This window comes from Alligator sinensis, unplaced genomic scaffold (assembly GCF_000455745.1).
Source record: "Alligator sinensis unplaced genomic scaffold, ASM45574v1 scaffold313_1, whole genome shotgun sequence".
NCBI classification, from domain to species: domain Eukaryota; kingdom Metazoa; phylum Chordata; order Crocodylia; family Alligatoridae; genus Alligator; species Alligator sinensis.
Genome location: NW_005841939.1, coordinates 1,146,595 through 1,170,847, shown reverse-complemented (window position 1 = coordinate 1,170,847; position 24,253 = coordinate 1,146,595). Strand labels below are relative to the sequence as shown.

The following is a 24,253-nucleotide window of genomic DNA, read 5'->3' as shown; positions in this document are numbered from 1 at the left end:
CAGTATGTTTAAATTGGCAGTTTAGCTTCCCCAGGTGAGTTGACATTAAATTAAACACATGAATTAACCTATCAAATGTGCAGAGCCATGCTGCAGTCACCTGCTTGCATTGCATGTCTCTGGGGAAATATACAAGGGGTCTTATGCAGCAGCAAATTGAGCTATTCTCATCCTTTCCCAGTGACTTGTGAGGGAACATGTCTGCACTTCTGTGTGTGCTGGAGGAATTGAAGGAAGGCACAAGAAAACTCTTGAATTTCAGGTGGTTTGGCTTGTTTCAGTTTCTGATGAAAGAGGAAGTAGCTTAAATCTCCCTTAACACCCCAGGGTGTTGAGGGAATTGGCAGGGGTTATCATGGGGCCCTGGCACGGCTTTACGAGCACTTGTGGTGCTCTGGCCAGGTGCCGGAGAACTGGAAGAGGGCCAATGTGGTCCCCCATCTTTAAAAAAAGGGAAGAGGGAGGACCCGGGCAACTATAGTCCCGTTAGTCTTACTTCAATCCTGGGGAGGCTCTTTGAGAAGATTATCAAGGACCATATCTGCGATGGGCCAGCTGCAGGGGTGATGCTCAAGGACAACCAGCATGGTTTCATTAGGGGCAGGTCCTGTCAGACCAAACTGATTGCCTTCTATGATCAGGTCACAAAATCACTGGACGCAGATGTTGCGGTGCATGTAGTCTTTCTGGACTTCAGGAAGCCTTTGACACTGTCTCCCACCCCATTCTCATTAAAAAGCTAGGTGACTGTGGCATTGATGCCTACACAATCGGATGGATTGCAAATTGGCTGAGGGGTCATACTCAGAGGGTGGTGGTGGACGGGTCATTTTTGACCTGGAGGGAAGTGGGCAGTGGGGTCCCCCAGGGCTTGGTCCTTGAGCCTGCACTGTTCAATTTCTTTATTAGCGACTTGGATGATAGGGTGAAGAGCAGCCTGTTTAAATTCGCAGACGACACCAAGATTTGGGGTGAGGTGGGCACGCTAGAAGGGAAGGACAGATTATAGCAGAACCTGGACAGGTTACAGGGGTGGACAAATGAAAATAGGATGGGATTCAATACTGACAAGTGCAGGGTGCTGTACTTGGGCAGTAGGAACCAGCAGCATACCTATAGGCTAGGGAACTCCCTTCTCAAGAGCATGGTGGCAGAAGGAGATTTTGGAGTCATTATTGACTCCAAGATGAACATGGGTGGACAATGCGAGAACACGGTCAGTAGGGCTAACCGTACCTTGTCCTGCATCCACAGATGCATCACGAGCAGGGCCAAGGAGGTGATCCTCCCTCTCTATGCGACACTGGTCAGGCCGCAGCTGGAGTACTGCATCTAGGTCTGGGTGCTGCTCTTCAGGAGGGATGTGGACAGCATTGAGAGGGTCTAAAGGAGGGCCACTCGTGTGATCCGGGGACAGTAGGGCAGACCCTACAAGGAGAGGCCTCGTAGGGTCTGCCCTGCGAGGCCTCTCCACTTACTAGGCGGGGACCATCAGGGTTTGGGAGAGACCTTGTTCCCCCGAGTGCCTCCTGGAGTAACAAGGAATAACACCCATAAGTTGCTAGAGAATAGGTTTAGACTAGACATCAGGAGGCACTACTACGGGCGGCTAGGATCTGGAACCAACTTCCAAGGGAAGTGGTCATGGCTCCTACCCTGGGGGTCTTTAAGAGGCGGCTTGACATTTACCTGGCTGGGGTCATTTGAGCCCAGTTTTCTCTCCTGCCCAGGGGAGGGGGTCGGACTAGAAGGTCTACTTAGGTCCCTTCCGACCCTAAATCTATGAAATCTGAGTAAACTCAAACTCCCGGTTTGGTCATTTTAACTACATCAATAAAAAGTGTCCATTTTAGTTTTACCAAGTTGCTACATTTAAAAACATTGGTGTCTCCCCACTCCCGCCTTGTGTGAACTTCAGCAAAGCTGTTCTTTGGTAAGCTGTGTTCCTTTTTTGGCAAGGTTTGGCAGCATTGTATGCAAGGAAAGAGAACTGGTCATAACGCTGGCTTTTCTTGGTTTTTGTGGTGTTATCAAGGATAGAAGTCTGTGAAAAGTACTGGGGAAGAGGTAAAGGTTACTTAATTGCCTCTAGGATTGTTTGCTGTTTCACATGACAGGAAACAGGAGACACTGGACAAACAAGCTAAATGGAAAAGAAGTGTGATTTATCCTTTTTTATGAACAGGAAAATCCTTACAGTATTAAAAATTACTTAAAGAGTCTTTAAAAACTTTTTCTAGTACTTTTCTATTAAAGTAATTGCTTTGTTTGCCATATAGTTATGTGATTGCGAAAGTAAGTGGTATTTTAAACAACGGGTCAGTGGTGTAAGCTGATATACATCTATTGAAACCAATGGAGCTTTATCAGTTTACATCAACTGAAGGGCTGGCCAGTTCTCTTAGATATAGTTAACATGACAGCATGGACTATATATAAGACTAAGACACTTAAGTACTGTGATACCTGTAACACAGAAACCTGTCTGTACAACCCATCATTTTCCCTCTCTGTGCCCTAAGATAAACCTCTAAGCTGTATAAGTTTTCTATGCTGTTGGTTACCATTTGCTTTTTAAAAAATATATCAGGGTTACTTTGAAATGAATCAAGTTTACTTGCTGTAGTTTATGCATGTTATTAAATACCCTGTACAAGTGGCTAGAGCAAGCTATTTGCAGGTCCTTTCTCATTTTGCATGGCTGGAATTTAATATGTTCTTCCCTTTACAGTCAGAAGAAATGTATGAGCAAGCTGTTAGAATACAGTGCAGATGTCAACATTTGTAATAATGAAGGTCTGACTGCAGTAAGTGCTATAAATTTCAGTGCTGCTCTTGAAATGAATAATTTAATGATATGCTGAATTTAGTAGAAGTGACAGTCAGTTTTGCCTACAGAGTACTTGGCCAGCCTGCCATTGGCAAAACTATCGTAGTTTGAAGTTTATTTAAAAAAAAAAAAAGAAAAAAAAAAAAAAGAAAAATTTCATTTCAGTGACAAAACCAATTTCTATTTTTTTAAAGCAGTAAAATCTGTAATTCAAATAACACATTGTTTCAAAAACTCAGCTTTCCATTCTCAAAGTGACTTCTTTGATTTGCTAGGACAGTCTGACAGATTTTCATGTTTTGAAGTAGGATTTTGATTTACCTCCCTATTGCTTTACTTCCCTATGGTCTGCATAGTTCTATCAAACTGCATTGACCTCAAATCAGTGAGGGTACATTTGTGGTATTAAATGATAGTATATTTGTGACTAATATCTATATTGGCCAGAGCTGAGCGAGATAGGGTTCTTCCTATAATAATCCCATTCTTCTTGTACATTTGTTGGAGCACCAAATCCTTTTTTACTTGTCTGTCCCCTGGTTGCTGTTCCTATCACTAAGGTATTCAGGCAATCTACTTATTGTGTTTTTTGGCAGATACAAAGAGGTGGAGGGTGTTTTTCTTAACCCATCTACCAGAGATCAGAGGGAGTTGTTCTGCACCCAGTGTCTTTGAATATCAGGCCATGTTATCTAGTTGTCTAAATGTGCACTTAAAAGTCCAGTTTTGTGCTTCTGCTCATAAAAATGTTGTTAGTAGAGCATCAGGCTTTTATATTTGTTTATGAAATACTAATATTTTTCATAGTCATTGTGATGGTATATGTAATTGTATGTCTTTTATTTAGATTCACTGGCTTGCTGTCAATGGGAGAACAGAATTGCTTCATGATCTTGTACAACATGTCAGTAACGTAGATGTTGAAGATGCCATGGGACAGACAGCACTTCACGTGGCATGCCAAAATGGCCACAAGACTGTAAGTTCTTAAAAATAATTTGAATTTATTGTAATTAAAAAGTTGGCAAAACTCTTTAGTGTTTCAGAAAACTTACCCTTCCAAAAAACAGTTCAGGCTAGTCATGCACTTTTACAAAGGTTAGGAATGCTAAGAATCTATCATTTATCTTAGTAAATGATCTCAACTGGATATACTTGTATGGGAATAAGTGGTTTATTCCTGTGGGGATGATTGATCTTGCAGTTTTCTGGAGGGGTTTAAATGATTTAATATATGCCCTGCAGCTGTTTCTGTAGTTGATTAATGTGTATTGTTATTACATAGTTGATTGCAGGTTTTGATGTCATGTTTAATGTTTTTTCATCCATTACTCGTTATAATGTGTTTGGATTCACATTTATAACTTTTACATTATTTTCTTATTAGGATGTGTTTGAAATAAAATCTAAATTGATAAATTCTTAATAATTCAAAAAATCAAATGAAGCTGTGGACTGTGCCAGTGCACAACATAGTTACTTAAATTAGGAAGCCTAGAAGCATGATTGCTTCTTATCAGATATTCGTGTGTGTGTACAGTCTTTGAAACTGATCTTGCATAAGGACTAAGCATGCTGCTTTGGAATAAATATGAACAATTATAGATTATTTGTTTGAATTGTATTCGGATAGATTTATGAGATTCATTTAGAGTTTTATAGTGACCACTTTGAATATGAAATGGTATCTCATGTACAGTCTGCTTGTACAAGTCCATTCTACTGGTGGTAAAGAATGAACCATCAAGAAGGATTCTGAAGATGCAAGAAACAGGTTTCAAGATAGCAACAAGCCCTGTGACTGATTATTATAGTCCCAGCAACCTCAGATGAATGGGATAAAGTAGTGTGGGATGCTAGTTCTCTTTTTTTTTAATGTTAAATATTCAGAGAGGTTGTTAGCTATGTTAGTTTGAATTTGGCAGAAGGTAAGGCAGGGTGGCACATTAGAGACTAGCTGATTCAGAGAAGCATGAGCTTTCCTAGGCAACAACCAACTTCATCTGATGCTAAGGCCCGACAAAATAGATTGTCTGACAACATAGATTGTTGCCTTTGAAAGCTCATGTCCCTTGAAACCAGTAGCTTTTCACTTTACGTATACACAAAAGAACACATTAAGAATGAAAATGTAATTAAAACTTCAGAATGTGTTAACCTCAAGTTACTGACAAATATGTACAGCTTTAACTTTGGTATAAGCTTATCTAGGATCTGATTTCAGGGGTCTTACCAAATGACTAATGTCCTATAAAAGGCCTTTGTATTAAAACACTAACTCTTGAGAAATTGAGCATGTGAAAGCTTTATGAGGTATAACAATTACAGTCATTTTCCAAGTACTTAGGAATTTTGTTTTTGAGATTCACTACTGGAAATGAAATCCTTTTGCATGACTAAACAGATGGATAAACTAAACAGTTTCAAGCTTAGTGACATTTTGACTTCTTTCATATTTGACTTTTTTTTTCTCTCTTCCCAAAAGACGGTACAATGTTTGCTAGACAGTGGTGCAGATATTAACAGACCCAATGTGTCGGGAGCAACTCCACTCTATTTTGCTTGCAGGTATGGCATATTTGACTTCCAAACGCTAAACAAAAAATAATTTATAAGCATACAAAACTACAAGAATCCAGTGCATAGCAAAGTACTTACGTTGGGAAGTATGAAACCTTACTTTGCATTTAATCTTTCTCTTGAATGTGATATTATCGGTGTGTGCATGTGGTTTTTCCCCGTCTGAGTAATGCATACTATATACAAGTCTGATACTGCAAACTAATATGTACCTGTGCTTCTATTAATATGCGAGTCATAACTTGAAAACTGTTGAATTGAAAACTAATTAAATGTCTTAAATTATGGCTTTTTTTTTGTCAAAGCAAGAACTATGAAACTGGCCCAGATTTGACTAAATTAATCTTTTGTTCTATGAATGTTTTAAACTGGATTATTAAAGTAATCATATAACCAGCTGTTTGTGAGCTCAGTTTTCTTCGTATACGGCTCTCCATAACCAATATTAAGGACAAAGAAATGTTCAAACCATCTGAAGGTAATAGTTTGCCAGGAATATAGGCAGGTTATATTCTTTCCAAGTTTTGATATCACTAATTTTGTTCTACTTTTTTAAAAAAATCTTTTAATTTTTCTTGCAAAAAGGTTAAATGGAAATGTTTTGTGAACCATAACTATGAGGGGTGCTAGCATATAATGTGGTCAAACATGATTTTGCACTAAATCATGCACTTCTGTAGCTGGCAAATGTAATGTAGATTGGCTTTAAGTAATCTATCATGTAAGATGTGCATGAAGGACCTAAAGACCTATTGGAATGAAATGATGTTGTTGTTTAGTCAATTCTGTTTTCTTTATTGTTTACTTTTATTTCTAAATTAATCACATATGATGAATAACTTTGTTTTTAATTAGAGCATTTCAGCTATTTGTTAGAACATTTACAATAGTATAATGCCAGTGTTTTGGTTACAGGTTAAACAGTTCATCTGTGATTAAAATGTTAATGTAAACAAAGAGAGAATGGGTTTACCTGGTGGCCTGACAAGGCTGTGTTGTAGGAGACCAAGTCTGTTTGAGCTTACATACTCTGACTCAACAGTTGAGGAGAGAAGAAGGAGAGAACAATAGATAACTACTAGTTAATTGAACATCTCTTGACACTTAGTTTAGGCACTGGTATTGGGACTTCCTTTAGAAGAAGTGGCTTGCTCCAGACTGGAGGCAGGTTTTTAGAAAAGAAAATAATGCACAGGGGGCAGAATGGTAATTTCTTGAAATGAATAGTTCTTGTTTGGGACTCAGAAAGGCAAGGAGAGAACCCCAGGTGTTAATTCTAGAAACTAGTTCTATATTAATGTTCATCTTCCCAAGATAGCCATGAAATAAATCTATAAACAATGAAAATCTTATAGGGCTTAAGAAAAATATATTATTTCAATGAAATTCATATAATGTACATAAATCAGATTACCTGGGGTTTTGTGTGGGATCAGAGCATGGTAATGCAGCATATGTTTTGTATTGCTGGAGTCGTAGCAGCAGCCCTAGTGTCATGGGGATTGGATCTGGGTAGTGGGCTGTCCAGTAACTCCTGCCCTGTGTGACTGCTCCATTTACAGAGGGGAAAATAAAATTGCTGTTTAAGTGGTGCAGAAACCTTTGTGTCAGTCCTTCAAGAGCTAAATTTCATCTCTTCTGTCTTGCAAGTTATGGTATGTGCAGATAAGCAATATTTGTAAAATACTAGAGTATATATGTGTACATACACCCCACAGCAGTATATGTATTCTAGTGACTATAGGCCTCAAACTGTATGTTTCATAGAAGCATGCCTGTCTATTTTTTGCCTTTTTTATTTTTAAAAATTTAGTTTTCTTAAGTGGTTATTGGGATTTGTGGCATATTATTGGAATTTCACTTTTTGGTTTCATTTTGTTTCAGCTAGCGTTGACCCATTAAAATAGCTAACTGTACATTGCATGAAGCAATTATATTTGACAATTAGATTGGGGGAGAGCTTGACTGCTGCCCTAGGGACCCTAAGATTTCCACTTTGCACATTTAAATCCTAGATTAGACAAAACAGAAAAACTTACTGTACAAAAAAAATATTGCCAGAGTAATATGCTGAATGACAGAATTCTTTTTTATCTTCACAACCTCAGTAATACAGAAATAATGTGTATGACATGCATTTATTAATGACCATTTCTATTTCCTTATCCTTTTAAATCTATTGTAAACCCATCCACATGAGTTATGGATAGCTAGAACATTAAGTAAGAATGCATGATAACAGGTAATTGGGGTAGCTCCTAGGCACTGAAAGCAACCATAATATCTCATTCAACAAGTATAATCTTTGTCCTGTGAAAGTTACTGTGGAGTAATCCATGGTGTGAATTTATAATGCACTAATCACTCTGCACTAATTCCTTGCAGTAAGTGCAAAGTATGTTACTCTGCTTCCAGTTTCATAGCATACCCTCCTTTGCTGGGTAGACAGACTCAAAATTACATGGAAGAATGTCTGTAGTCTGTTAAAGAAGTACTATGAAGATCCTATTTATACTTCCAAGCTCAGTATTTCTTGGAAACTATTTTACACGGCCAGCCATATGGCGTTTTGGGCTGGAGGCACACCCCCTGCCTGGCTGGAGCAATGCTCCCTGTCTCTCTGTCTGTGTGCGCCCAGAGCAGCAGCAGGCAGGGGCTTGGCTCCAGCCAGGCAGGGGGCGTGGCTTCAGCCCAAAATGCTGTGGCACACCTGGATGTGCCTGACAGCACACTGGTTGGGAAACACTGCTCTAGGCCTGTCATTTTAGTTCACCTCTTGTTATTTCAAGCTTATTCCAATAGGCTCGGAATGCAGATTCTTAGTAGTGTCAAAAGAACAAGAAATGGAGCTCTCTTCTAGCCTTTCTTCCTCTTTAAAGATTTTTATGGGATCTTGCTGTTGGAATCAGTTTGGGAAGAATACCTACCGTTCTGCTGATTAGCTGTTTCATCTAAACTGTTGTAACTCTCATGAACTAAATGTTTGTAAAGTTTTTTTTTTTTTTTCCCCCCTCTATGCTCTGTACAGCCATGGTCAGAGAGACACAGCACAAATCCTTTTGATGAGAGGAGCCAAATATTTACCAGACAAAAATGGAGTTACCCCACTGGATCTCTGTGTCCAGGTATACATTTTATTTATGTTAAATTAAAATAGCCTACAATGATTTGAAATGAATTGTATTGTCTTTGATTGCTTTTACTATTTGAAAACTATGACCTTATTTCTAAGAGTGAGAGAACTGTGAACTACTTTTATAGGGCGTTCAAGGAAACCGTTTTTTTTTTTTTTTTTATTCCTCTAGTTTCCTGTCCTTTTAAATATAAGTCCATCCACATGGGTTTTATTTCTTGAGGTAGTTCATTTTAGCACAGCTTTCCCTATTTTTGTTTAGTATGTATTTAGAATAACAATTTCTGCTCCCTTCCCCGCCATAATTACAACAATGGATAGCAGCCAAGGCGTTCTTCTTAATGTGAATGCCTACCAGTTTGAAGCTTCTTCTAAAACAAAATAACTGTTTGAAAGATTATGGTTGCTCTGTTTTTTCCAAGACCTTAAGTGCCCTTTCGAAGGCCACATTTAGTCATACAATGACTTACATTGTCTAGTTATAACAAATTCTCTCAGGCATTTGTGTGAAACTGCTAAAACAGTAAAGATGTAAGGGCCTCTAGATAAGAGTAATTCATTTTTCCCCGTTACTTTAGACTAATGTGCTTTCCCTGACGGAATGTTTTCAAGAGAACTTTATCTGCTGCTGATCCTTTTATTTTATGGTACTTCTGAAACATTAACTTCCAGGCCACACTTTTTAATGCAGTGGGGGCTAACCTTTTGGGTAGGTGTGCCACAAATTGAACCTCGCATCCTTTCCACAGGCCATGCAGATGCCCTTTCCATGCCAGATCTGTTGCTCTACTTCCTACTCTATTTGTTGCTCTGTTCTGAGCTTCTTTCTTGATCTGCTGTATGCCACTAATGTCACACATTCTGCAAGTTGGCCATTCCTGTTTTAAAGGCCCTGAACTTTTGTTGGGAAGGGTGCTACATAAATTAATAATTGTTTTAAAATGCTTTCTTATAGGGTGGTTATGGAGAGACTTGTGAAGTTTTAATACAGCATCATCCTAGACTATTTCAGACAATTATTCAGATGACACAGAATGAAGATCTACGGGAAAACATGGTATTATAGTTTTTTGCAAAATGTCCCTGATATTTTAGGATCTATGCTCTGATTTGATTATATCGATGAACATTGTAGCCCAATGAATATTCTGGTTAGTATAAAATGTAGCATAGGGTTTCACAATGGTTATTAAATATGAACCAGTTTCTACCATGGAGAGAGGGTGTAAAATTAGATGCGTAGGCATCATTAAATGGGTTTGAGTTCTAGCTGAAACCCTGTTAGTGTTGTCAGAACTTAGCAATTTTGGCAGATAGGTCATGAGAGCTGGAAGAACAAATTGTTGCAAGCTTTTAACAAGATCACTACAAAGTACTGTAAACATACAGTGACATTACAGAAAAAAGGCTATTCTGCTTCAGTACTGGCTTCTGCAGATATCCACTGTAGGCTGTCTGCTAGGAACCTTGACTTTCTTGGAAGACAGTTACTTGCATGCCTTCATGCATTTTTCCCTCTATAATTCACATTTTGTATTACAATATAGAGACCACAACTACCTGTATTCTATTTCTTCAAGTTGTCATGGGTCTTGAAATTCTATCCAGCCCATTCACTTCTCAGTGATTAGCCTTTTCTTTGTTTCCTTTGGCATTTAACTAGTTTAATGTAGTTTTTCTTTCAAAAAGATTTTTGCCATCTCATTGTACAATGAGATGCCTATCCACGTTTGTCTTGATCATGATTTAATCATTAGGTAGTAGCTGTAAATCTTCCTGAGATTCTGTATTTTAAGACAAAAAGTCTACAAAAAGCACATATTGTAATATGTGGGTGCAACTTCACTGAGTCTGGCTTATTAAATATGAGATGTTTAAATTGTATGGGAGGTGCAGAACTAGACAGAGGAAACAAGTTTGAGGACTTGTAGATCTGCATAAGGTAGTAGTCATAATCCTGGGAAAGGAAGAGGTTTTGTAAGTACAAAGGCTGAGAAAGTTACTTAATAGAAGGATAAGGAGCTACTTTAGGGGAGTTTAGCTAGTAGAAGGAAAAAACAAGAGAACCCAATTGTGGAAGCCAAGACAGAGTAAAAAGGAGCATATGACCAACTTAAATAGTTGGAAAAAATTTTTAAGCAAGCTTCGGATTTTTTCGAACTATTTAAGTTGATCTAATAAAACAGATTCACCCAAAAAACCGTGTCTGCCTATAATATAGTATTTATTCATAAGTGATAAGTGACTGCCAACATGGATTCATTAAAAACAAGTCATGCCTAACCAAGGTGACCAGTCTTTTTGGAATGGGAAGCAATGGATGTGATACACCTCAAGTTTAAAAAGGCTTCTGATGCCATTGCACGACTTTCTCATAGCAAACTAGTTTTATTTTACTTTCTCATAACTAAAAAGAAAAAAAAAGTCTAAGGGCATAGGCAGACAAGGTTCTTTGGGTAAATCTGATTCCCCTAAAGAACCTTGTCTGCCTATGTTCTTAGACCAACACAGCTACAACCTACACCCCTATGAAGTTATATACATTTAAATTATATAACCATGAATGATGATTTCTGTGAAGTTACCAGTTTTGCTAGCTATATGTTATAGATTAGGTAGAGTGTAACACTTAATAAGGTTACATGTTATTTCCTTTATTTTAATGTAACTAGTTGCGGCAGGTTCTAGAACACTTGTCCCAGCAGAGTGAAAGCCAATACCTTAAGATCCTAACAAGCCTTGCTGAAGTTGCTACAACAAATGGTCATAAACTGCTTAGGTAAGTGTCAAAATGTAAATAAGTCAATAATGAAAAAAATGTTTTTACTAATGTGTTTGGTTCCACTTATTTATCCAGTCTAGATTTCTAGTCACACTGGACTGAAGACATAATGTCAGTTATTCATGCTTTTTATGTTTGGAGAAAGCCTCAGCCACTGGGATTTGCCTCTTAAGTCTCTTTAAAAAAAACTAAAAAAACCAATTTCTTACTGGAGTTGATTGACCTCAGATTAGATCTTGTATAGCTATTCTTTGGATATGTCACCGTTTCACTTCCACTTCTCTGGAAGTCCTCATTCATACTCTCATTTTCTCCTGTTTATAGCAGCCCTGAAAGCATTTCTGACATCTGTGCTGCTCAAACTGGTATGTGCAGCCATCTTGCATAAAGAAGTGTACTCATTTGTCATGTTATTCGAGCTTCTTGATACTGGACTTGATTCCAAGTGGATTTGGTCTTTAGAAGCCTACATGGAACTTTTTGGAGACTCTTGTCCTATTCCATGTATCTGTTGTTACCATGAAGCAGGGAGTAGATATAGTACATTTTGTTTCTTTCTGTAGCTATAGCTATTTGTAATATCTTTCCTTCACTGTTCAGCATTTCATTCCTTTTTTTTCTACTATTCTAAATCTTTTAATCCTTATATGTAATGTATTTTGGGATATACCTGTAAGTAACTGGGATACCTTAGAACTCGTCTCCCACTTGTAAGTTTTGTCACTGACTGACCATCATTTCATACAATTTCTTCATTTGTGGTATGAAACGCCTCTCCTAGGGTATCTGAGAAAATTAAATAGGTATTACTCGTTTCAGTATCAGAATCTACTAATTTAGATGATAGTGAGACAGTTTCCTTGAATCATTTTGGAGATGCAGAAGATGCTAACGGATAGAATTGCTTCATGATAGCTTTCTGGAAAAGAGAAGGGAAGGTTTAGTGACAGGGTGTTAATTGGAGAGATTATCAGTCTCAAGAAAAGGAAAGAACTTCTTGAGTATTTCTCTGACAGTCTGGGATAAGCTACTATCTTACTCTATCAACAGCATGACCAATTAGCCATTCCCTCACACCCAGCAAAATGACTTTATGCCAGTTATGTTGAGTATAGATCCAACTTCCAGGTAGCTTGTCAGAACTCCCCATGTAACTCATTCTTCCACAAACTCATTTGTTGTCTTCTCTTTTGACATGGTTTTGCTTTAATAGATAAATATTAATATTGTGTAAAAAAAATCTCAGATTTAAATGAAATAAATTTTAATTTTGTGTTTTGTATTGCAAAGATAAAGCTTTTTTGAAAAACGAAACAAAACCTCCAACCTCCTAGCCTTCTAACATGAGCATGGAAGAAAGCATCACTGTTAGGGTTGGATACTTGTACATTTGCAACTCTTTCAAAACGGGAAAGTTTCAGAAGGGCCGTAGCTGTTGTGTGTGAACAGGCAGGGAACAATTCACATGTAATAACATTGCTTTAACGTTAATGTTGCTTCATCCAGTTTAATGTTGGAACAGTTTTGCTACATTTGAATCATTCTTGCCTTCTTCACACACAGCAATTAGGGCGTCTACATGAGATGTTTACTGTAGAGCTGCCTAATTAGCTTCACAGTAAACGTTTTCATGTCTACATGTATGCCCCTATTAGGGTGCGCAAAACTAATAAACTCCGGAGCAAGCTAGTACTTGTAAAAAAAACAAGTGCTAGCCTGCTTTGGAATTTTTTTTTGTGTGTGCAGCGGCTGGCTGAGGCACTAGGGTGCTTCAGTGCACGGGCCACCTGCCCTGTGCTGAAGCACCCTCATGCCCCCAGCAGCCCCTCTGCAGCACATTGAGCCCAGTCAGAGCAGTCCTTGGCTACTGCCAGCTGGAGCTGCTGCAGCCAGCCTCAATGTGCTGAGCATGAATGCACTCCGGAGCAATATATTCAAGTTTGGTTTTTTTTGCTCACGGGTGCATGTTCAAATGTTGTGCCCAGGAGCAAAAAAACCTCTAAAGTAATAAGCTCTGGGGTTTATTCATGCACATTAATTGCAGGTATAGATGTGCCCGGTATGTACAAGCTGCTGCTCTTTTGGAACATTTCCCTTTTGAAAGGGTTCCAAATGTACATGTATCCATGTCCTCGGTTTAGGATAGGATTAGGTCTCCAAACTTGTGGGATGCTCACAAATGCTCCAATATGTAAAATGGTAAAATCACAGATGGATCAGATTTCTGCTAAGGTAACAAAGGATACAGGGTTTTCTTTTATACTCCTATAGTTTCATAAAATTAATTTTAGATCTTAAGTTTTATATCTCAAACTTGCTATAATGGTGTAAATAGATTCAAAAGCTCAGCTTCCTACTTTTCTTCATTGTAGTCCATCTCTATCCTTCAGTAAAGTTTGTTAGTGGTTATATATGGATACAGTTTTTGGCCACAGTCTTTTTGTGTGACCTGGGCAAATAGTTTATTCACTCTTGCTGTGTCCACATGAGTGCAGAAGTTTATTTCCCCGGGGACAAGAAACAGCCGCACACTTTGTCTGGCTGCTTCTTGTCCCTGGGGAACACCTGCGCCATATGCCCTCTGTTGCGCAGTAGTTTAGGTGAGGTAGGGGAGGCTGGGACCAGCAACTGTGCTGGCCCCAGCAGCCCTCTCTGGAATTCTGGGGGCCTTGGGGTGCTGAAGCTGTGTTGCTCCTGCAGCTAGGAGCCTGACCAGTAGCCAGAACATGGCTCTGGCAGGCCAGGCTCTGGTTTTGGGCAGTGCGTGCTGCTGCTTTTTCTGCATGGGATTTATTTTATTTTTTTTGACCCTGGGATTTTCCAAGGTCACGCCTCCCGAATACCTGAATGTGTGGTGCTTCAGACAGGTCTGTGGCATCACGTACTGCGTGGCTGCGCTTGTCTGGATGTGGCCTCTGTGTTTTCATCCTGTTATGTAAAATGATTAGTTGTCTTAACCTCACAAAGGGATTGAGAATAAAATGTGGAGTACAGTACTTGCTTATAATAGGGGGTGTAGTAGAGGAGTGGTTATGATGTCCTACCACAGATCCAAAGTTGTTAGTTCAGGCATCACTTCAGACTTCCACTAAAAGTTGCCTCAAGTCAGCTGCAAATGGGTATCTGGTCATTCAGACTGAGTGGGGGGAGGGTCAAAGATGGCTGGTTTTGATGCCTTAACCATGCTAATATGATGAATCACCTAGGCTTTGGATGGAGTTTTGACCCTTCCATATTTGAGTGAAGTATTGGGAGCTTATAGGTATGTAGAGCTTACTTATACTATTATAATTGGACTTCTTGTAAAAGAGAGGTTGTTTTGCTGTTGGAGCACTGCAGAAAGCATTGATGTTTTAAAAATTCAAGTTGTGTAAAAACTGCTTTTCTTTATCACTTGTGTTAAAGAAATGTTTCATAGTAATGGGGCACAGAGTGAGGACTAGCTGGAACTCTAGTTTTGAGTCCATTAAGCTGGCATTATCCCAGCATTAATTCTTCCTGAGAATTGATCATATTCTTTCTAAAAGCATTCTCAACCTGGAACGTAAAGAGATTGGAACTAAAAACTACAGTGTAATCAACATTTGATATTATGTTTTTCTCAAAAAATTCAATTAGTTTCTTATGTTTGCGAGAGGTAAATAAGAGGAAGGAAGATGTGAGCTCATCTAATAAGGTGCAAATTTAAAACCTACTTACATATTTCCAAAGTACATTAAATACTTATTTTATTTTAAAAGGCAGTCTAAGAAGTGAAGTTTCTTTTATGGTTCCTTTCTTAAAGAAAACGTACAAATTACCCATACTGTTGACTGTCATGTCTGGACCCTTTTGCTTTCAAAGTATGCAGGGAAATCAAGTTTTAACACAAAGTTGTTGGAGCCAGTTTAAATATAGCACATTTATGCATTGATTTTGTGTTTTGTATTGCAGACAAATATGAATCTAAGTATTTAAAAAATCCTAGACTTGGCTGAATGCCAAATTAAGCATACAATTGCTAGCCATATTTTAGGTCTCCAAGTCTCCAAATATGCAAAATGCCAGCCAGTGCCTCTACAATGAAAAAAATCACGAACAGTTTAGCATTCTGCTAAAGCATAAATTTGGGATGCTTCTGCAAATCTGCTTGAAAGAATATTATACTTTTGTGGGGGCATTATTGTTGCATGGCATTATTTGGTCTCACCTGCATAGGTGGAATCTGACTGTGTTATAACCCTGTTAATAAACAGTTCAGTAACTTAATTGGGCAATACCCTCCAAGGCTTTTCAGAGTGAAGAACTTCTGTACTGGGCATGCATAATTCACAGCCTGTAATGTCAGATTTGAAACTTATCAATAGTGGTAAAATAATAATGTCTTGCAGTTGCTTAAGATTAGTGACTTACAGGCTCTTCAGTTTTCAACCCTTCTTTTATCAGACTTTGAGAACTTTTGGATGAAAGACCCTTTCACAGAAAACGGGCTGAACTTGACTGACTTCGTACTAGAGTTTTGTATAGCAAGGCTATTGCCATGGCAGGGTATTTTATACCTCTTCTGAACTGGCTTATACAAATCTTTTTTGAGGGTGCGCATGTGTGTGTTCTTTCTTCCTTGCATTTTATTCTATTCCTACCTGCTACAACCAGAATTCAACTTAATACTTGTCACGGTGGGGTCCTTTAGGAGGGCCGTGATCTCCTCGAGGTCCCTCGTTCCGTGTCAAGGCCGGCCCAAGGCACCCTCTTATTCTCGCCTGCCACGTCTTTGATGTTTGTATCTAGTTGGGAGGCTGCCTACGACTCCCTGGGCACGGCTACTCGGGACCTCTGTCCCCGTGTGTTCCTAGACCCCCCTGGGGGTCTCCCAGTGTAATGGGTGCTCCCCAGGCACCCTAGCCTTGTGGGCTACACGTGGCTCCTACCAACCCCATATACCACGCCCCAAGCCTTGCTGATGTACCAGACATTGGACTGTCAACATAACATGCCCATTCTCCCGGGCCTCCTCTGTAATCTAGCCCACTCCTGGGCCTCCCCTGTAGTCTAGCCCACTCTGGGCTCTCTCTAAAAGTGTTGTCCGGCTCAGGGACCCTCTAGCGGGTCTCCGGTCCTTTAGGCCAACCGCACGGCTACCCTCTCTGATCCAGGCTCACTGCACTGCTATCCCCTCTCCTCAGGGACAACTGCAGCACCCAGCCTCTGCTTGAGGGCTGTTGCCGCACTAGCCTACGGCCGTGCTCGCTAAGCCCGTCTTGGGCTTCTCAGTATGGCGCTCCCCCTCTTCGGGGCTTGCCGTGCCTACCTTGGGCTTCTCACTAGTCCCCCCCTTTCTCAGGGACTCGTTGGGCCCACGCTGGGCTCCTCTAAAGTACGCTCCCCCTTCCTGGGGCTCGCCACGTCCCACCCTAGGGCTTCCTGGCAGCGCCCCCTTCTGGGGCTTGTCATGCCTGTGCTGGGGCCTCACAAAGCCGCCCCTCTCCGGGGCTGGGGTCTACGTACCCCGCACACAATCCGGGGTCTCTCTTCCCCAACCGCAACCCACTGGCTGCGCTCCTCGCCGCCAGCTACGCCTTCACTGGCGCGCAAGCTGCACCTTCACTGGTGCTGGGGTCCCCATATCACTGGGGTTCCCCCTTAGAGTACTATGCCCTCACTCAGGTGCTGGGGCCCCACCCCTCTGGGGTCCCTATGAGGCCTCCTCCAACCCCTACAGCCTCACCCAAACCTCCGGTGTAATAACAAAGCCTGAACACAAACATAAACTAGAGCCTCCTGGCTATAACTCAGCTCAAAGCCACCTGGCTATAACTTAACATTGCTCAACTCTGATCGAGCGGTACCTACTGTCAGGCTTCTCTCCTCATCCTAATTCCCGAAGCTCCTGCCCCTCTGGCTGCTGGCAGAGAACTGCCAGCCTGGCCTTGACTCTTGTCTTTATAGGAGCCAGGCCCTGCCCCCTACAGGCAGCTGGCTCTCCTTAGTTGCCCCGGCAACCCGCAGCTGTGCTCATTATGTTCTGCCAGGGCTCTCTCTCCCTGGCAGTTTCTACTCCCTAGGAGCAGGCACTGAGGTGCCCTGCGACAATACTATTCTGGGGCACACTTTGGTTGTCATAAATAAGTCTATGAAGTCTATTCCTACTAATTTTCGCAAGTTGAAATTTTTTTGTATCTGATTCTGCTTTGCTTACAACAGAATATACTTTTCTACTTCCCATTAGCACAGGGGTGAGCAAAATGCAGCCCGGGCGCCGGATGCGGCCCGCTAGGCCATTCTATCCGGCCCACGGGGCCCCTAAAAAATTTAGAAAATTTATTATTTGTCTGCCTCTGACTGCCTATCATGTGGCCCTCAATGGCTTGCTAAAACTCAGTAAGTGGCCCTCCACCCAAATAATTGCCTGTCCCTGCATTAGCATGTCAGCAGGTTCCATTGCATCTGGTAGCATCCTGATCACATTGCAGACCTCTAGTCAGTGCTACTTGTCAATTAATTAATTAAGTTATGACCATCTAGATTTTATATTAATTTTCCAGATGTTGCAGGGACACTTACTGCACCTAGATGGTGAGTCTAGATGAGTGCTGTCTCATTTAGATACACGGGTATTAAACTATTTTTATTCAGTAAGAGTTATAATTAATAACTTTTACATTTACCAGTAATACTGCGTGGGACAGTATATGTGACCTAGTATGCTATGCAACACATTTATTTATTTATTTTTTGAAGACATGGTATAATTTCTATCATTTTAATGAGTTGAAGAAGGCAGATGGCTCTTAATGAATGTACTCAGGATGGTACTAGATCAGTGGTTCTCATCCTTTTTAGATTCAGGGCACCCCTCCATAACTTCTAAACTTTGGCACCCCAGTTGAGAATCCCTGCTGTGATGTCTCTGTTTACCTTAGTAGTTCCTGTCTGGGATACTGCTGCCCCTTGTGTCTCATGCACAGTCAGATAAGCCTAAACCAGGCAGAAGTTCCTACTCTTGCCACAGCTCTTCATTGTCTGCAAGACCCCCATGTTTCTCGTGGAAACGTAGGTGCATGGAACAGTTCCACCTGCCCTGCATGACCGTTTCCAGGAAGAGAAAGAGACCTTTGACCAGGAAGGGCTGTAGCAGGACTGAGCGTTCCCTTCTGGTATAGGTTTATCAGATAACCCTAATACAGGCAAGAGCATTTGCTTTTGTGGCAGCCCTTCTTGTTCTGGCTGTGCCCAAGCTTGTGGGGCCGTTCCACCTGGCCATGGCAGTAACAGCACCATGGTAACCAGTTGAGAACCACTGTACTAGACTCTAGTAAGATATATATTTATCACAGTTCTAGCAGCAGACTGAAAGGTATTTTCATTTTTGGATGAGAAAATGTCTCTGAGTCATCCTGATCTATGGTTAGTGGTGTTTCAAGGCCTTGTTGTAGAACTACTCCTGTATTGTCTACAAATTTAATTTCTTATGATCCATTAGAGATGAACACAAAAGAACTTCTATTTACTATTTTGCATTCAGTTACTCATGCTAAATATGTGTAGACCTGTGCAATAAAGCCTATAGCCTGTGTGCTTAATCTTGTGGGTGGGTGTGTGGATAAGGGGTATATTCATGTTTGTTAGGCACATAGTTTTTTTCTTATCAATGTACATCAGAGAGATGTAACCCTTGGTGATCTGAATCCTAACATTTAAAGAAAAGTGTCTTTAAATAGCATCACTTAAAAAAATGTTGAAAGAATACTTAAATATTCCATTTTTTCCCCCAGCTTGTCAAGTAATTATGAAGCTCAAATGAAGAGTCTCTTAAGGATCGTGAGGATATTTTGTCATGTCTTTCGCATTGGCCCATCCTCTCCCAATAATGGAAATGACATGGGCTACAATGGAAATAAAACTCCAAGAAGTCAGGTGTTCAAGGTCAGAAAAGTATATGATGTTGTTAGGAAGATAGACATGAAAATGATAAATTTAACAAAGCATTTATTCATTAATCAGACATCTCATGAACAGGAAGTAAGTTTATTTGATTACACTACTCATTTTTAAGTTAGATGCATCTCTTTGCTTTTTGTCTAATGATTTTTACATGAGCTCTATTTAACCATGGCTTACATCTCATCTCATTCTTCTTGTTCTTTATATTCTCTAATATGTCATTTATAAGGCATATAAATGCTTTTATACCTTGGCTTTAGCAAGACTTTGATATGGTATCCTGCAACATTCTCTTAAGCAAGCTAAGGAAGTATCGGTTGGATGAATGGACTGTAAGATAGAATGGATGGATCATTGGGCTCGCAGGGTATTAATCAATGGCTTGATCTAGTTGCCAGCCTGAGTGCTCTAGGGTTCAGTCGTTTGGCCAGTTTTGTTCAATGTCTTCATCAGTGATCAGGAAAATGGGATGGAGTGCACCCTCAACAAGTTTGTGGTTGACACCAAGCTGGGTGGAATAGCAGATATGTTGAAGGGTAGGGCAAGCGTTCAGAGAGACCTAGACAGATTGGAGGATTGGACCAAAAGAAATATCATGAAGTTTAATAAGGTCAAGTGCAAAGTCCTGCTCTTAGGACGGAACAATCCCATGCACTGGTCCAGGCTGTGACTGACTGGCTAAGAGCAGCTCTGCAGAAAAGGACCTGGGGGGGTTACAGTGGACAATAAGCTGAATATGAACCAATGGTGTGCCTCTTGAAACAGGCTAAGGGCAAAGTGAACTGCATTAGTAGGAGCATTGTCAGCAGATCGAGGGAAGAGTTTCTTCCCCTCTACTTGGCGCTGGTGAGGCTAAATAGTTTTGGGCCCCCTACTACAGAAAGGATATAGACAAATTGGAGAGAGTCCAGCAGAGAGCAACAAAAATGGTTAGAGGGCTGGGGTCCATTACTTATGAGGAGAGGCTGAGGGAACTGGGTTTATTTAATCTGGAGAGGAAAAGAGTGAGAGGGGATTTAATAGCAGCCTTTAACTACCTGAAGAGTGGTTGCAAAGAGGATAGAACTAGACTGTTCTCAGTGGTGGAAGATAACAGAACAAGGAGTGATTGTCTCAAGTGGGAGCAAGGGAAGTTTAGGTTAGATATTAAGAAAAACTTCCTCATGAGGAGGGTAGTAAAGCACTGGAACAGGCTACCCAGAGAGGTGGTGGAATCTCCGTCCTTAGAAGTTTTTAAGACCCAGCTAGACAAAGCATTGTTTGGGATGACAAAAGCCTTTAGTTGGGGATGGTCCTGCTTTGAGCAGGGGGTTGGACTAGATGTCCTCCTGAGGTCCTTTCTAGCTCAAGTTTTCTATGATTCTATAATTACCAAGATATTTTTGTGGAATAATAGCTTTTCTTTCTGTTTTAGTAGTATTTATGAGTATTCTCAGTGTTTTAAAACAGAGCTGTCCAACTTCTAAGTGACTGGGGGCCACATTTCCCTGAATCCATAGTAAAGGCTGCACCAGTGTGGTGGGGACCATGGGTCTTGGGGACCTCATGTTCTACCACCTTCTCCTCTTCCTTCCTGCCTCCTTTCTCCCCTGTTGCACTCCTTGCCTAGGAACCTTCCCACTGCACTGCCTTTTTGGCCCCTCTGCTGTACCACATGCCTCCCTGCTGCTGCCCCCCCACTGCACCAGGCACCCTCCTCTCTGCTGCTCCCTATATCTCCCCACTGCACCGTGCACCCCAACTCATTCTTAGCCCTTCTGAAGCAAGTTTCCCTACGCTCACCACTTGGGCACCCTTGACCACGGGCACCCTGAAGACTGCCATGCTGTACTGCCCTGCTCCCTGGAGCAGGGGTAGTGGGAGGATGGGAAAGCCAGAGGGATGGGGAGCCTGGAGTTCCTGCCTGCTGCTGCAGCTGGAGCAATAGAGGGCAACAGAAGCTGTGTGGGAACCGAGGGCTACAGTTTAACCCCTTGCAGGCCTCTTGTGGCACGTGGGCTGGCAGTTGGACAGCCATGCTCTAAAATAAGAAACACAGTAGATTCAGTATCTGTAATTCTAAATTAATATTTGGAAGCAATTCAAGTTTTATTGTTTTATTTGATCTAACTTCTTGAAGTAGATGCGGTTTTAAGTCAGTTCTTAATCTATGAGTTATTTTTACTTTTAATCATTTTCCAGAGGCAGTATTATTTAAGAATATTCATATTCAATTAATTAATTAGCTTCACTGCTGCCTTTAAACCTTTGCTGTAGCTACTGGTTTGTAAAAAAACAAACAAACAAACAAAAAAAACTTTGAAGGTATATTATTACATGCATGCTACATGTATGATAGTTTGTTTTGTACAGCATTTCAATTTGCTGTTGACCCAGTGCCTGCCTTTTAAAACAGCTGTTTAAAAAAAAAAAGTCTGTCAGTTGTACTTTCTTTGTGCATGTCATTTTAGCATTAAGTAGTATATGTATGATGCAAGATTAATACATTAACAGGGATACAGCAGTCCCAAAACTGGATATTCAGAGTCACACTTTGTAAGGGTTAAGTATTAGTTTATTTTATTTTGTTGAACAGCTTCTGCTGAAACAAGGAAATAAATTCTATAATTTAAAAAGATATTTCTTGGTAATATTTTAAAACCAGGTTTTAAAATAGGTTATTTAATTCTTGATAGTAATATAGTTAGAAGCAGGGTGAATCATGACTTTTGTCATGAATTAAATCAACAATTGTCAAAAACCTAATTATATACTTTAATTTTGCTTTACCTTTCTACTACTTTAAATTTTCATTAATTGATAACTACTAAAACACCTTGGTAGTTTTTACATTAAATTGGCAGCTTTTACTAACCGAAAGGAGACAAACATTTACCCATGCACATCTATTTAAGTAGCTAGACAGACAACTTTTCAGACACATTTTTAATTTTGACTTTTTTTAATGTTTGGAACTGAGAGTAGTACATATCTTTTACTAGGTGATCATTACTATTTTTACTTGTGATTTTTTTCAGGCTGATTTGGATGGAGACAGGCATTCATTTAAAATCCATACATGCGGTGTTTCAGAAATTGCTGATTAAATTTTTACTTAGCTTGATCTCCATCTTTTTTTCTTTATGAGCTGTGTTGGAAAATATGAGATTTTTTTTTGCAAAAATATTGCTAATGCAATTATACTCTCTTCTTAAATGAAATCCTACTTCAGTTGAATATTTTGATATGTAGCTGAATGTTGCTAAACATTTCATCCCATATTTGTTTTACACACTCAATTACCACCCTTTTCAGCTAAAGTTAGTAGCAGTGTGTAATATGTAAAGCTTATATTACACAGTTGACACTTTTCTGAAAGTACACTGATACACGCTTTATAAAGGATGTACGACCAATCTACACTTTCCAAAGAAATGATCAAAATATATTTAAGTAGATGATGTCATAGGTTTTTGATTAATCGACAACACCGAATGTTCATGATTTTTTTTTTTTTTTTGCTTGGGGGTTTAATGAAATTTATCTATAATTAAAATCTTAAAATTAGAAGGAATAATTCTTCCTTGGATTCTGCTTGGTCTCTTTAGTACTTTAAGATTAACTGACCTCCACTTTTCAAGGGGTTAAATATAAATTAGAGGAAAGGGTTTAGTTCTGCCCTAGCAAGAGAGAGTGCTGAATTAAAAATCCTGAGGTTATATGTTGCAAACAGTGTGTGTCCCTTTTGGACTTGGAGTATTTGTGTTACTGGAGTCCCAAGAAACTTTTGGGTCCTCCCTATGAATTGATTTTGACTCTTCCTTATCCTTAGCTTAAAGTGCTGCCATTGATCTTAGAGTTTGGTTCTAAGGGATAGAGGCCAAAATGTTCTGACTTTGTTACAGAAGTATTAGTAGTTTCTTAAGTAGTTGATAGTAGTCTCTTAAGTAGTTGATTTGCAGACCAATTGGGGCTTTGCAAATACAAAACACAGAAGAAGAGGGAACAAATGCAAAAGACTTGAATGTTGTGCTCCTTTTAGGACCTGTGAAGAGCTTTGATCATGGGTGTTACAACAGCCTACTTCATTCTTTGTAAGATTCATTTTATAGCAGATACATTCTTCATAGGATAAAGCAGTTAATTGCCCTCTGGGAAAGGTAGTTGTAGAAACTTCTATTTGGGAAAAAACAGGTATCTTATGCCATGTTGTATTTCACAGTCAATTCAAAGTATGTGTTGTTGTGTGCTGAAGTTGGGGACATAAATTTGATTGTTGGTGCCTAGGCTGTGCACCACTTTTTTCCTAGACTAGTAGAGAGTGAAAGTGAATATATTTAATAGAAATATACACAATAGTGGGCTGTCTTTGGCATTTAATAACATTGATGCCTGAATCAAGGAAAGTTGTTTTTAGATAATATAACAAAGGGGAAAAGGAACCTTTCCTGAAATCAAATTAACCATTAGAATAATTAAAAAAAATATGACAGCCTTCATTTTTACTAAGCTGGTACCTTAGCTTTGTCTTGGTTGAAGATGTCCAGACAGCTAACCTGCCTAGGCGTGCTCATTGATGCTAGAATAAAATATGGACAGCATTGAATGAGGATGGCAGGAATATGTATATAAAATGCCAAGTTAAAAAGCTATACTAGCAAAACAATAATTGAAACCATCTAATCATGACATTGAGTACATCCCTTGAATTTAATTAAGATCCTGAGAGATACTGAGTTGAAAAATGGAAATCATTTAGTATGGCAAGTCAGATGCATATATCTATAAGGCATAGTAGGAATTAAAAGAAGAGTACTCAGACACCAGCAGAGAGAGGAGTCTCACAAGCTTAACATCTGAAAGGTTTAGAGGAAAACATGAGAAAAAAATAAGGGTATTCCAGGAAATGCCTGTCTTAGTCTTGGTGAATCTGTTTTTTTTTCATATTTTTTTGTACATTCAATACATCTTGTATTAAATTAGAACCTTTGTTTACATTATGTTGTGGTAAAGTTTGATTGTGCAT

General features: G+C 39.8%; 1 protein-coding gene across 2 annotated transcripts in view; it reads left to right on the top strand.

Moving 5' to 3' along the window:
• The window catches only part of HACE1 (HECT domain and ankyrin repeat containing E3 ubiquitin protein ligase 1), an 83,071-nt gene that overhangs the window by 12,996 nt on the left and 45,822 nt on the right, over nt 1-24,253 (top strand). For both annotated transcript variants that reach the window (XM_025199239.1, XM_006019801.3), the window contains exons 5-11: nt 2,732-2,807; nt 3,678-3,809; nt 5,316-5,398; nt 8,439-8,535; nt 9,499-9,600; nt 11,216-11,322; nt 19,080-19,230. In XM_025199239.1, coding sequence (XP_025055024.1) covers nt 2,732-2,807; nt 3,678-3,809; nt 5,316-5,398; nt 8,439-8,535; nt 9,499-9,600; nt 11,216-11,322; nt 19,080-19,230 — 748 coding nt within the window. The remainder of the gene's footprint in view (nt 1-2,731; nt 2,808-3,677; nt 3,810-5,315; nt 5,399-8,438; nt 8,536-9,498; nt 9,601-11,215; nt 11,323-19,079; nt 19,231-24,253) is intronic.